The following is a 14,440-nucleotide window of genomic DNA, read 5'->3' on the forward strand; positions in this document are numbered from 1 at the left end:
GAACCTCTATCGATCCAGAATCTATTGTTCACGGTTTAGATGTAGCGCGCAAGGTAAACTCAACTAACCTGTCGAAGCTAGCTAGCTACATCACTCAGCCTGGTTGAATGGGGCTTTAGCCGCTAACGTTAGCTTCGCTAGTTCTATCTGCGTAAAACAACACTTAAAAGGACCGTCGACTGACAAAGTTGTGTGTAGAATCATAACAGAAAAGTCGGCTACAGTCGAGGTGAACAGAAAACGCACAGAAATTGTAAAAATCGCTCCACTTTGAGGTTTAGTGGCTTAGATTGGAAGACCTCTGACGTCATAGGATGTAGCTTCCGTCGGTCTCCCGTGGTAACCGCATACCGGAAGTGTTGTTTACGAGCTTTGTGGTACTTGTAGTGTTTTGTCTTTGGAAAAGCCAACGCTGCTTTACTTCAACCAAAACTAAAGGATAAATCCATGTTACATCACTAAACACTATCAAAAAGCAGAAAAAACCACAGTACGCAAAATGCATATATATATATATATATATATTAAAATTTAATTAGGATGCAAACAACAACAACAACAAAACAAACACACAAACAGCCAAGTAATGGTATTATAGTCACTCCCAAGACAAGAGTTTAGTCAGGCTAAATAGAGCTTGGTGTAAAAACACACAATACAATATCTGCACATGAGCCATTGTGTCAAATATGTTTCACGTGAAATTTTAATCCCAATCAAAAATATATAGGCATATATAAAGGAACTTATTTTCTAACACAAAAGCACAAAAGTCATGTCAGGAAGAATACACCTTTAAACCAAATAGATCTGACTTTTGTCAAATGTATTGAAATGATGCAAAATGTTTAGAATACAACACAGTAACGTTGAAATAAAAAAGTACAAGAAATCAACTCAATCTGACCTTTAAACTAAAATCATTGAAATTGTCAGAGTTGTTGTCAGTAAAACAAACGCATTGCTGGTCTTGAACGCATCCTGGTCGCTGTTTTTAATCCTGCTGTTGGGCCTCAATCAGCTTCACTTTGTCTAAAAGCTCATCTAGTGAAAAGACAGTCAAGGAAATATTGACTATTAATATTGAAGAACGTAGTCGCAGTGTATTCCCTGTTTGGTATAACACATAAACCAATAGACTCAAACAATATATTAAGATTGTTATTAAAAGAAAAATGAGATGAAAACATTGTGAAAGCTGTCAAATCTGTTTTACGATCTCTAATTGAAAAAGGATATGTTTCCGGTTGAGCTCATGAATGGCTGACTGCACTTTCTTCTGGAATACAATCTGCGCCTCGCACATGCAGGCATCTTGGATTATTTCACTTCTCATTTCCTCTGAAAGCGTGAGAAAAATGGTAAAACAAAAAAAAAAGGCAAAACACACGGTGTTTCACTGTGTAACCTAATACTTCTAGAAACACATTAGGAGAGAAAACCCAACGCAATCACGTCGGCAACCTGAACGCGTGAGGACAGATTAAAATTAGGTGTCAGCAGAGAGATTAGATGTAATTGTGATTGTGTTGAGAAAGATTATAAAATATGTTAAAACTATTAATAACTGGATTCAGGTATTCATCGCGTTGGAGAGGTCACATTAAGTTAAGCAATAATCCCACTGTGTGCATGCAGTAGCAACTCATCGAAGACGAAGCAGGCAAATCAATCAGAATCATCGCTCTGTCCATTTACTTGGACCAAACTATTCAGTCGGCTCGAGCAGCCTCGTTCCTTTTCCCTTTTTCAGCGCTGTGAACTGGTGGATCAGTGAAAAGCACTGCTTTGTCATTGGATCTTTGATCGCAGTCAAGCGCAGAATTCTCCACAGCTACAGAATGTAAAAAAAAGACAGACATGAGATGTGTGATAGCTGCTGAAATCCGAATACAGCTGCTGTTTAACGTAATAAAAAAATAATTCACACAGTCGCTCTCTCACAAAGCGTACGTCGGGATGCTTTTGAAAGGCTCTTGTCAGGCACATGGTCCAAAAAGTCTCGTGAAATGTATACCAGACCATGAGGTGAAAAGTGATTAAAAACGTGCACAACTGAAATTCTCACTGCGCATACATAACTACGAGGTTGAAGGAAATCCTTACGAGAGCATGTCTTCTGGTCTGCGTTCAACACATAGCCCGTTTGGCACGTGCATTCGTACGAGACACCATTGCCGATACAAATGTGCTGGCAGTCGTGTCCCTGAGCGCATGCATCTGTACCTAAAAAAAAAAAAAAAAAAGAGGATGCAAGCCTCTTAGCTGCTCGTCCTGCAAGAGTGTTTGGAATAATAAAAGACATCCAGTGGTGGGAAAGGAAGGGTTTCCTTACGCGAGCATGTCTTCTGATCGATGTTCAACGTGTGGCCCACTCGACACTTGCAGGCGTAAGAGTTTCCATTGCTGACACAAGTGTGCTGGCAGTCGTGTCCCTGTGCACAAGCATCCCAAGCTGAACCTGCAAAGACGAGCTCACACCTTTGTGACTTCAACGTAGGACGTCGGAAAGCATTTGTGAAGATTGACCGATGCAACGGTCACGGTTCAACAAGTTAGAAGAAGCCGATGTCTCGGCCCCGTCATCAATACATGACAAACGGAACCCGTATTACTCAGAGTTCTTCCTCCAGCTCCCTTCCTGCAGCTGGAGGTTCTGGTAATCTGACACGCCGCCCCGGAGACATCACAGACACAAACCACGCACACTGAGACAAATCAAGCGCTTACGTGAGCACGTTTTCCGGTCCACGTTCAAAACGTATCCCGCTCGACACCTGCAGAAATATGAGTCATCGCTGTCGACACAAATGTGCTCGCAGTCATGCCCCTGGTGGCATACATCCGGTCCTGCAAAGAAAAACACGTCCACATCTGAGTTTGTGGAACTGCGTGAGTCAGGAAGCTTCCGGCTCATAAAAAAAAAAAAAAAGCCTCTCTTGACTGGTCACATTTCCATTTCATGAAATCCATCCATTTCCTCCATGGAGCAAAAATGATTCCAGACACATAGAAACACTTACAAGAGGGGACAGGAAGTGCCTCTGCTGGGCATAAAGTGGGAAAATCTTTTAGAATGTGACCTGACTTTTGATGATTGCAATTTAGCTGCAGAAAAAAAAGATCCTAGAGACTTCTAATACACTTTACCAAAGAGAAGACATCACAGCTTCAGTGAGTCTGCAATTAACACACATCCCACTGGATGCTTGCAGGCAAATGAGTCAGTCATGTCATGTCATGTCAAGTCGCTGGACACAAACATCCAGACCTGAAAAGAGAGACTTTCACATCCGATGGGCTCCAAAGCTCAAAGAGCCCACAGGAAGTAGCCTCTAGCTCATTATGGAACAGGAACAACACAAAAAGCTTTAACGTACGTGAGCATGTCTTCTTATCTGGATTTAGAATATATCCCAATTGACATCTGCAGATGTACGAGTCATCCCAGTTTACACAAGTGTGCTGGCAATCGTGTCCAATGGCGCACGGATCGGCGCCTGCAAAGAGACACCGTTCAAAGCACAGTTTGTTCGTTTTTGGTTTCAATCCATGACTTCTGCAGTATTAAGCCATGCACATCAAACATGCACATCACGTGGTGTGGGTAAAATGCAACTTCTTACGTGAGCACGTCTTCTGGTCCGCATTCAACACATATCCCTCGTGACACCTGCAGAGATACGAGTCCTCAGTGATGACACAAATATGCTGGCAGTCACGCCCCGGAGCACACGCACGTGAACCTGAAGAGAAACATTCACAAAGTGACTGAGGTGCAACTCACGTCGCCGATCGCACGCGTCACGCAGTTAAGACGTGCACCCAAGACGTGCACCCTCACATGGGAGACCAAGGTAAACTTCAGGTTCTCACGTGAGCATGTTCTCTGGTCTTCATTCAACACGTGTCCCTCGTGGCACATGCAAACGAATGAATCTCCATCTGGGACACAAGCATGCTGGCAGTCCTGTCCCCGGTCACACGCAGTCGAACCTGAAGAGAGACGCTCTTTACAACCGGGCAGTACGGATACTCAGTACGGATACTCAGTACGGATACTCAGTATGCATCAGTTCTCACGTCAGCAGGTTTGTCGGTCTGCATTTTAACGTATTTCCCTTTGAACACTTGCAGCTGAATGAGTTCACAAACGGATTCTACAGCAGGTTCTAGAGCGCTGAGGTTGCTCTACGTACAATATTTCATGTTCTGAACAGAGCACACAAATCCTAATTGATCTCTAAAGAGAGCTTCAAAAGGCACTTGTATTTCCAAGCAAGAAATCTGTCTTTCCTCAGTTTTGTGCTTTACTTCAAAGCACAGTATTCAAGTAACGAATCTTCTCAGAGACCAAAACCTTCTCGTTAAAGGTTGACTACTTGCCTGAGCACGTTTTCTTGTCTGCGTTTAAGACGTAGCCCGACTGACACTTGCAGTCGTATGAGTTTCCATTGTTGACACAAATGTGCTGGCAATTGTTTCCACGGGAACATGCATCCAAACCTGGAAAAGACACACTCCAACGTCTGATTAGCTTAATCCTGGTGAAATCAGTGACGGTGTGTAAGTAGGACGTAAGTCTGATAGAATTAGTCATTTGAGTACGGAACCAAGACGCATGCAGGTTAGTCTCCATGATCTCTGTGCTTCAGTGAGGACGTTCTAAAACAACTGAAGGGTTTCTTTCCATTTGTGTTCTTTGTAAAGATGAGACATGGTCGTTATCCTGGCTTCTGAACTGAAGCCGCTTTGACTATCCCGTCCAGTTGCTGCGTTGCAGTTGCTGGCGACGCAAAGAGTCTTGCTCAGTGAAACACAGAGACTCCGGGCTGCCGTTCACAAACAAGCTGCTGGATGTGCGTTAGGATTTCAAGCAGCTTGTGGGAAGATGGTTCACTTCAGCATTTACTCGGCTGGGTTAGGGTGTTATGCGCTTCTTCATAGAAAGTACAGATTTGTGAAAAACATTCTGCTGTAATTCATGCTAACCTGTCAATGAGATGATAATTCCCATGCAATCACGTTTGTCTTAACGCGAGCATTTGTAAGGAGGGAATTCTGAGATAACATTTCTGCGACGCTGCGACTGATGGTGACGTTGCCGGATCCATAGTTGTGCCTTTCTGTTGGCTGCTACGACGGCGCCTCCACACAGGAAGGCGTCACTATCTCAGGACCGTCATTTATCTCATGGTTGTCATGGATACCTCATAATGGCTTGCATTTCTTTTATGCTTTTCACGTCTACGTTGTTCTGCTTCAAGCATGAAACTACTGACATAAGTACTCCTAAACAAAACACCAAACTGTAGTTTTTTAGGGGGGAGCAAAGTGAAAAACGACATTTTTCTTTGATGTAGTCAATTGAGATTTGTGATATTTCTGAATATTTCTGGCTCTCATTTATCCAGACGCATCATGAAGGGCTGGACTGAGCGTTCCTTGTTGGTCATGCTAATATAGCTTAAACGTGGCTGCTGTTGGTTTTAAAATCATAATTGTTGTATTTAAAGTTATAACAATGTTCAGGTATGATTTTGTGGACTCCGAAAGCAGTTTTCCAGATTGTGGACACGGATATTTTAGCAGGAAACGTGGCAGGAGACGAAAGATTCAGCGCAGAAAGCAAAGAGCGGTGCTGCCCGTATGATCACGGGTGAAAGTTGAAATAAATATCGGACATACCGTTGTTACCTTCAGCATTATTTCCATCATTTATTCCGTTGGCATCTTTTCTGCCCGCTAGGTCTAGTCCATAATCACGAACTCCGCCATCTAATGGAATATCCGCACTCCCGTTATCGCCGTCCTTACCACACAAGGTTTCCCTAAATTTGGACGCGAGCTTCTCTATGACGCCGTACGTCTCCACGTAGAAGACGTGGTCGTCGTGCGGCTGGCTGGCCATGAGGCGCAGAGACGTCATGTCCGCCCTGCCGACTCCCACTGCGTAGATCTCAACGCCCGATGCCCGGGCCGCTGCCGATACGTCCTCTACCTTATCCTGCGGCCTCCCGTCTGTCACTACGATGGCCACTTTCACGATGTTGGCGGACGTAGCTCTGGCCCCTGCCTCCAACGTGAAAGCCTTCTCCGTGGCAGTCTTGATGGCCATGCCCGTCATGGTGCCAGAGGCCAGGGGCTCGACGCGAGCCAGCGCCTGCTTCAGGGCCGACTTGGTGAAGTACTTCTTCAGGAGGAACTCAACCTTCACCGTGCTGGCGTAATTGACGAGGCCGACCCGCGTGGCGTCTGAGCCGATCTCCAGGCTGTCCACCATGTCTTGCAGGAACTCCTTGGCCTTCTCGAACTCGGCGGGACGCACGCTGCGGGAACTGTCGATGATGAAGACCAAGTCTATCGGCTGATTTCTGCAATTGGACCTTGATGCTGTGAAAAGGGACGTTTTGAGAGAATTAAAGGCGCTTTCTAATGATGACAGAGCTACAGCACAATAGTGTAAATGTTCCGGTTTTCCAGTGCACTTTGGGTAATAACCATATCCTGTGTTTGTAAAACTGATGCAAATTATTTGTCCCATATGGACATTCACTAATGAACGATTCATTATATTTCATACATTTTAATGCATAGCATGAAGTAGGAATTTCACAGCAATGCAAAAAAGGCTGATGATCTTCTAGAATTTTTTTTATTTTCTTAAAATAAGCAAACTCAATATTGTAGTAATAAATTATCCTGCACACTGATTGAGTGTGTCGTCTTCAACAAAATGAATAAATGAATGCATTTTATTTAGTTTAAAGACGTTTCTTCATATATCAGGTCTCCATCCAAAGAAACACCAAATCATTCACATTTTTCTTGCGTATTAGCTGGAAAATAAAACCCAGAACAATAAGCGTGTCGTCAAACAAATAGTGGCAACGCGTAAAATAGGGGAGTCATCTTTTTTAATAAACTATTGCAGGCATCTACAGAATCTAATGATTACAACCAACCTCCGCTGTCACGTCTTCGGCTCTCCTGCGTCAGGTCGTCGTTGGCGCTCTGCTGCTGGAAGTCTCGCGGTGCGTAATTACGCATTTGAAATTCTTGAAATGTCTCGGCACGTTGCTCTTCGTCAATAGCGTCGACATCTTCGTAACGCTGATGGATCCGTGGAGGGACCTGAGGAGACGATCGTGGGATTAAAGGACTGATTGTGTGAATCTTTCGACTGTACGACCCGAAGGGGGCGAAAGTTCCGAGAGATCCCGACGCGAGGATTCCAATGAAACAGAACACTCCACGCGCCAGGGGTGCCATATTTCGCTCTGCTCCGTCCACACGTCAGGCCCCTACCACAGCGGGGTATTTATGTGCACGGCCCCCAAGGCGTGGGGGGGCAGGACGCCCAATCCAGACGCACGTGGATGAAATGAAGGAAGGAGGGCATAAATGCGCGGAAGCACATTTCTACTGTTAATGATAATAAAGATCTTGAACTGCATTTTTGGCGCTTTGTCCTAATTATCTGATCAATAATGAAATAGCTCGAATCAGCTTTAAACGCTGACAGTAATGGGTCACCATCCAATCACGTGATGAGAAGGTCTACATTTGGTTTTAATGCTGAGAACACACATTACAGTAATACAGACTTTTGGTGTACAGATCTACCTCAATTTGTCTTGTTTTGGGGGACCATAATTAAAATATATTAAATTTTACATTTGTTTTCCCATTTTAAAAGCAAGATTTTCCAAACTATTGCACCATGCTGGCGCCCTTCAATTCATTAAAGTCATTTGCTGTGTAAACGTTATTTTTCCTGACGTGCGTCTGATGTTGTTTTTTTAAACCATAAACAGGTTTATCCTCTCCATTCAGCGCGGTGTGATTATCGTGCTGCGGCTCATATATGCTGATGTCTGATGCTGCCACCCTTAGTTATACTGAAACACTACATCTTCAAGCTTTCATGCATATCAACCATCTGCTCCTCGGCCACTAGATTCTGCATCAAAGTGTAAATGCTTAAAGCCTTTGGACTGACCCACTGATGAAGGTTGATGCACTCGTATTGGTGTTCTGGTTTATGTCATTGCAATTACAGCTAAATAATTAGTTGAAATGAAATATGGAATAAGTGCAATATTCAAATCAGCTAAAATAAATGTGATCAGGGTAAAATTTGTCAACATCTTATTATGAATTGTGCATTATTGTATTAAGAGATGAGCCAATTTGCACACATTTAAATTATAGACATGAGAGTTTACAAGTCAGAAATCACAGCTTTTTCTTTTTTTTAATGAAAAATAAGTATACTAATGAATATTTGAATACTTAATTTTCAGTATTTTTTGTTCCATACGCCTGTTTTATTACTTTATTACTTGTTTTAAGCAAATTTGTAATTTAATTAGGGCTATGCAAATCAATATACCAAGTACTGATTCCAACATTGTCATCATATAATTTTTCCAAACACATGTTTTATTTTATTATACAGTATCCCACCACAAACAAACTCACAGACTTATTTCTTCAATTCTTTCCTCTCGCGTCTCCTCTCGTAGTCTTCATCATCCACCGAGTTTTGTCTTGCAGAGATCTTTACTTTGTAAAGTCGTGTGTCTGGCTCATATCTGATATCTGGCAAAGTAATATAAAACAAACACAGGATGAAGCCTTGAAAAATGCGAAATAGAACGTTGCTTCCCGACCTGATGTTCTAACGCGTGACGCATAAAGTTTGAACATCCAAAGCGGTCTGCTTGTCCTGCGCTCCGCTGGGACGCAGCGTTGCGCCTTGCGCCGCACTCACGCGCCGCGCCGCTGCATCCACGCATCACTCCAAGGACACCGAGAAAAGTGGAACAGCCGCCGGACTCCTGAACCACACAACGCCAGGTAAGCTGCTCGTTTCCTCTCTTCTATTTTAAAACATTCTCTTGTCGCAGCCGCCGCTATTTTATTTTTTTGCGCACGAATTTTGGAAAAGAAGGTTCAAAACACGCAAAGGAAAGTCCCACCAAGTCCCTTTTTCTTTCATTTTTTCAACTTTTCATGTTGTCCTAATCAAATTCCTTTACTTAAATAAGATATTTAAATAGTCGAGCTTATTGTCACATCTGATACCGACTTATTTTACTGCAATTCGAAACGCTTTGGTGTCCTCAGAAAGATGCCGCCGGTTCTTAGAGCTACAAACACATGTCTGGACTATTTTCATTGCATATAATTTGTAAAATGTTGTCCGCAGGCATCACAGAGGTTTATGATTAAGACATTAAAGGTGTGAAACAGCTACAATGGAATCATCTGAACAGTGCAGGTCATTTCATCGAGCTTAATGGACTATTTAGGTTTAGGTTCATTTATCCAATCATATTGAAAACTTTGATTTGCATTTTAAGGCGGTTGAGAGGCATATTCCGTAAAGTAAATAAAAACCGCGAGGAAGCGGTTCTGTCATTTAACTGTCCCATTAGTGTCACGGTAACCCAGATGCAACGCGATACATAACGGCGCTGATGTAATCCACCTCAGCGTGATCAAATGGCACTAACTTCATTGTCTTCGTGTGCAGGAACTGGCTCCTCTGAGCCACCTCCAGCCGCCGTGTCATGATGTATGGGCAGATCCTACATCAGCAGAGTGCTGACAACAGCTTCGTTAATGTCAATGTCGGCGGCTTCAAACAGCGAATGGAGCACAGTGTCCTAAAGCGATTCCCTCGCACACGCCTGGGTCGCCTTTTGCACTGTGGATCCCAAGAAGCAATCCTCGAGCTCTGCGACGACTTCATTGCCTCTGAAATGGAGTATTACTTTGACCGCAGTCCTCGTTTCTTCTCCCACGTTCTCAACTTTTACCTCACGGGCAAAATGCACCTGGTGGACGGCTTATGCATAGTCTCTTTTCACCAAGAGATAGAGTATTGGGGCATCGAGGAGCAGCATCTGGACGTCTGCTGCAGCAACAAATTCCACGAGCTAACGGGGCTCGCCGAGGAGAATTGCTGGGACCGGAGGAGCGACGAGCTGCAGCCGGACGGGTTGGACTCGCCTGCTGAGGAGCTGTCAGAGGACGATGAAGCAACGTTCGAAGGCTCTTGGTGCGGAGACATTCGTAAGAACATCTGGATCCGACTGGAGAATCCGGGATATTCCCCTGCAGCCAAAGCGCTGGCTGTAGCGTCCCTGGGCGTGGTCCTCGCCTCCATCATTGCTATGTGCATCCACAGCATGACAGACTTCCACCAAGTGGACCTCAGCGAGAAAGAGATTGAAAACCCGCTCCTGACTTTCTTTGAGACCTTCTGCGTTCTGTTCTTTTCTGCCGAGTTCATCCTCCGCTTGGCCACGGCGCCGTCTGCCAGGAAGTTCTTGCGTAGTCCGCTCAATGTCATTGACTTAATGTCAGTAGCGCCATTCTATGTGACAGTGGCCTGCGATGCAATGAGCGAAGGCGAGAACACAGAGCTGGAGAACGTCGGCAAAGTGGTGCAGATCCTGCGGCTCATGCGAGTGTTCCGCATCCTAAAACTTGCCCGGCACTCAGCCGGACTTCGTTCTCTCGGAGTCACCCTGAGACACAGCGCCCACGAAGTAGGGCAGCTGGTGCTTTTCCTCTCGGTGGGCATTTCCGTGTTTTCTGCGCTCATTTACTTTGTGGAGAAAGAGTCCCAAGAGTCTGAGCTGCAGACCGTCCCAATAGGCTGGTGGTGGGCCACCATCAGCATGACGACAGTGGGCTACGGGGACACCTGTCCCGTCACCCCGGCTGGAAAGCTGATCGGAACGCTGTGCATCGTCTGTGGGCTGCTGATTGTGGCTCTGCCAATAACGAACATCTTCAATAAATTCTCAAAGATCTACGCGAGGCAAAGACACATAGTTGTGAGACAAAGCGATAACTGAGCTCCGTCCAGCCGGGACATATTTCAGGTTGAATGCATATTTGACACTAGAAAGGTACTCGGGGCGCAGACGTCCTCCGAGAACCTCAGTCTCCCTATATTGTGATTTACACCAAATATAATGGCCCAAAATTTACTTTATCTCTATTTTTAGATTCCTTAACCATGAAAACAAACCTTTAACAACTGGCTTCACGTTGATCTCATTATTAGTTTAGAAGTTATTTACTAAAAGAAGTGATGGCGGCTTCTTCTGGATCTAGATCCACATCTTTTGATGATACAACAAATCTAATTCCAGAGTTTCTTGGTGAAGGCAGCAGAAACAGAACCTCCTTTTGGAGGTAATAAGAGAGAGATTATTGAAAGGGTCCAAAAACAAATTAGTTTTGTTTGGAACATTGACCCCGATTTCACCTGGATCTGTTTCCTGAGGTATTAAAGATAGAACAAGGGAATCCGGAACGACACATAGAACAGGAGAGCCTGAAAATACTAAGGGAACAGAGAGGATGTTCTAGCAGAGAACCGTCCAGAGAGGCAGGAGCTGATCAGGTGAGATGTGGAACAGGTGCGACTCGATGCCTCCGCAGCCGTGCAGGGGCAGAATTCAACCTGCAGCAACAGTCACCGTAGCAACCCTCACAAACATTTCATGTTTTTCCCCTGACTTTGACCATGTAGAATAAAAAGCAAGGCAGTGGAGGTTTGTTCAACCAACCAGAAGGGCAGCACAGCGTCTTCGGGACAACAACAACAACGCGGCCTTGGACTTCCTGTGTGGAGTTCCTGCATGTTCTCTGCATGGAGTCTCTCCAGGTTCTCCAACTTCCTGTCATCACAAACACACACAATGCAGAGGTGAACTGGTGACCCTAAAGTGCTCACAGGTGACCAATGGATTGGCTGTTTGTCTTTCATGTGGATGAACGGGTTATTTGTCCAAGGCATGCCCCGCCTCTCACCCGTTGCATCTCAATCCACAGGTAAGAATTGGCCAATCGGTGAACAGCATGTATTCAAAGTTCCCTCCGATGATGGGCGATGGGAAATTGTTGCTTCAGCATACCGAGACATTTTAGAGGGCTCTTCTTAATTTGTGGGACCAGTTTGTAGAAACCTTTACACAGCGCCCCTCTAACCCGCCGCCGTTAGCGTTTGACCGAATGAACTGAAAGAAGAAAGAGTGCATTCCTTTTTGTATCAGGGTGTGGAAGTGTCATCATTGTACCCAGAGCATCTCCATTACTGTACTGTAATCCAATATATATATATATATATATCAACCCACCCTAAATATAGATCTAAATACCCTGGATTCGGAACATGATCCACATCTGGAACCAGTTCCGCATGGCGGGGGAACATAATGATTTGTCCAGCCAGGGTATATTTAGTTGATTATTTTCTTGATGTTGGCAAAAATACCAAAAAGTCATAACTAAATATTTTAAACACATCAGAAAACTGCAACTGGTGTCCCCAGAGTCACCAAATGGGAGCTGCTGTTCAGATTGTATTTGCAGGTACTATCTGACTTACGGCCGGTACCGGCATCGCCCCGGCGGAGTTAATAATACTAATTCTGGAGCCTCTTGAACGCTCCGGGACCAGGAGTGTTGCAGTGCAGAGGTTTACTGGCCGTCGGCCACCTGTCTCATTAATAATTTAAATGTTATGCCTCGTATGTCTTACTGCTCCGCTCTGCTCGTTTCAGAAGATCCACATCAAGTTTCCTTTAATTGCCCTTTTGGTGATAGCAGCTCTTTTTGCACAGCCAGCACATACACGTCTTTTTAATTTATTGTTATTTTGCATCTGTGGAGTAATTTATTCTTATTTTATTGTTATTGTTAAATGTCGATGATTTATGTACGAAGGACTTTCAACGGAAACAAGACCGCAAGGGCTTTTTAGAAATGCTCCTCTTAGACAGGATGTTTGACTGTATTTGTACTGCAATACATGCTACTGTGTGACTGTACTTGTACTCTAACATTCTATCTAATAAATATATTCATCATCATCCTCATCGTCACAAAGCCATTTGTATCAATGCCTTTAAAATGCCGATTTTAGGGCGGAGAGGGAGACGGACTGCATTTTGATTGAAGTGTCGCCTGCAAAAGAAAAGGCTCATAGAGAAATTAAAGGTTGGCATGGTTACTCGCGTGTCTGTCACTCGCTCTGTGCTGTAATCGGACCTCTGGCGGGAAATCGATTTAATCCAAGTGCACATGAAAGCGACAGAAGAGGAGGAGAACTGGGAAATCGTGGCACACAAGATTTCTGAGGATGTAGAATTCTTTTGCAGTATTTTTTTTTGTCTTTGGGTGTCTTTGATGATGATGAGATGGACATATGAACACTCTCTGAAGTCGTTACAGAAGACATCTTTGCAAACCAAGCAAATGTATCCGATCCGATTCAATGACTCGACGTTCCAGTGCCGATCGCCTGACTCTGCCAGACCAGGCGGAAAGATTCCAGAAAGTCAGCGTTCCATTTCAAAGGAAGTGGCTCGAATGCTCGGATTTCAGCTGCCGATGCCTGAAGGGCGCTTCTAAACAAACACAATCATATTACAGTCCGCTGGCATTCTAAGAGGGCCCAGGATCACCATGGGACCTCTCAGAGGTCGGCACTGGAGTTTCATGGAAGTAACGTGAACCCTAATGCAGAGATAAAGTGATCCCGAAGGCATTGATCCGGATTGCGATTTATAACTCTAACTGAACGCAGAGCTTCTAAAAGGGACTGGTTGTGAGACGTTTCCTCATCCAATGGAAAAGACATGTCCTTTAGGGGACGGTCCTGTCATGGTAACATTGATACAGGCGTAGTAACATGTCTTAATCATTCATCCATTCATTCATTCATCTTCTTGGGACGATTGTAATCCTCTTCAACTACTTATCCGAATCTGGCTCAAGGGTCATGCTGGGTCGCTCCCAACTGGCATCGGGCGAGGGATACACCCTGGACAAGTCACCGGTTCATCACAGGACCACACTGAAAAACAGACATCCATTCTTACGCACGCTTGGAGAGTGACCCTTCAACATGACTGCTGACTTAAACTGCTTCACAACCTGCTTGTAATTCTCTTTTGTGGCCACACGGTGGCGGCAAACACTCAGGATTTACATTATTATTGACATCAATGTCGTCGGCGGACCAGCCAAAACAAATCCCTTTTGGAATACCTTAATGAGAAAATTACAATCTCCTGTCCTGTTGAGTTTCAAGCAACATTACTCAAAAAAAAAGTGCTTTGCACCATGACAAAATGATTTCTGATAGTACTACGAAAGTCTTCTGGAGAACTGATTTGCATTCGATGACACATTTTGGAGGACATATTCAGGAATATGAGGACGCTTAAACATCTCCTGTAAATCCTCCCTATTGCACATTTATCTTCTGCTTACAATTCCTAGATTCCTCTTTTCAGCATAATGTTCACTGTGTGATTGTCGGTCTGTGTGTGGCTTGTCCAGGGTGTACCAGTGTTCATTACATCCGTTCGTCATTCTACAAAAACGAGCAATAAGAATCATACATAAA

General features: G+C 44.3%; 2 protein-coding genes across 2 annotated transcripts; one reads left to right on the forward strand and one right to left on the reverse strand.

Annotated features, from left to right (window-relative positions):
• Nucleotides 1–544: 544 nt before the first annotated feature.
• LOC137907569 (matrilin-3-like) lies at nucleotides 545–7,272 on the reverse strand. Its single transcript, XM_068751920.1, is given in 10 exon segments — nucleotides 545–1,047; nucleotides 1,240–1,341; nucleotides 2,107–2,226; nucleotides 2,336–2,461; nucleotides 2,731–2,850; nucleotides 3,381–3,746; nucleotides 3,877–3,996; nucleotides 4,387–4,506; nucleotides 5,689–6,393; nucleotides 6,966–7,272. Coding segments are annotated over 10 exon segments (2,139 nt in total). The 3' UTR covers nucleotides 545–994.
• Nucleotides 7,273–9,578: 2,306 nt separating this feature from the next.
• LOC137907679 (potassium voltage-gated channel subfamily S member 3-like) lies at nucleotides 9,579–10,874 on the forward strand. Its single transcript, XM_068752036.1, has one exon. It carries the CDS (start codon nucleotides 9,579–9,581, stop codon nucleotides 10,872–10,874), a length of 1,296 nt encoding a protein of 431 aa, XP_068608137.1.
• Nucleotides 10,875–14,440: the final 3,566 nt, after the last annotated feature.

The sequence above is a fragment of the Brachionichthys hirsutus genome, chromosome 18, assembly GCF_040956055.1.
Source record: "Brachionichthys hirsutus isolate HB-005 chromosome 18, CSIRO-AGI_Bhir_v1, whole genome shotgun sequence".
Lineage (NCBI taxonomy): Eukaryota > Metazoa > Chordata > Actinopteri > Lophiiformes > Brachionichthyidae > Brachionichthys > Brachionichthys hirsutus.

Coding starts and splice junctions, on each gene's coding strand:
- LOC137907679 (XM_068752036.1), top strand. CDS start 9,579: ATGATGTATGGGCAGATCCTACATCAGCAGAGTGCTGACAACAGCTTC.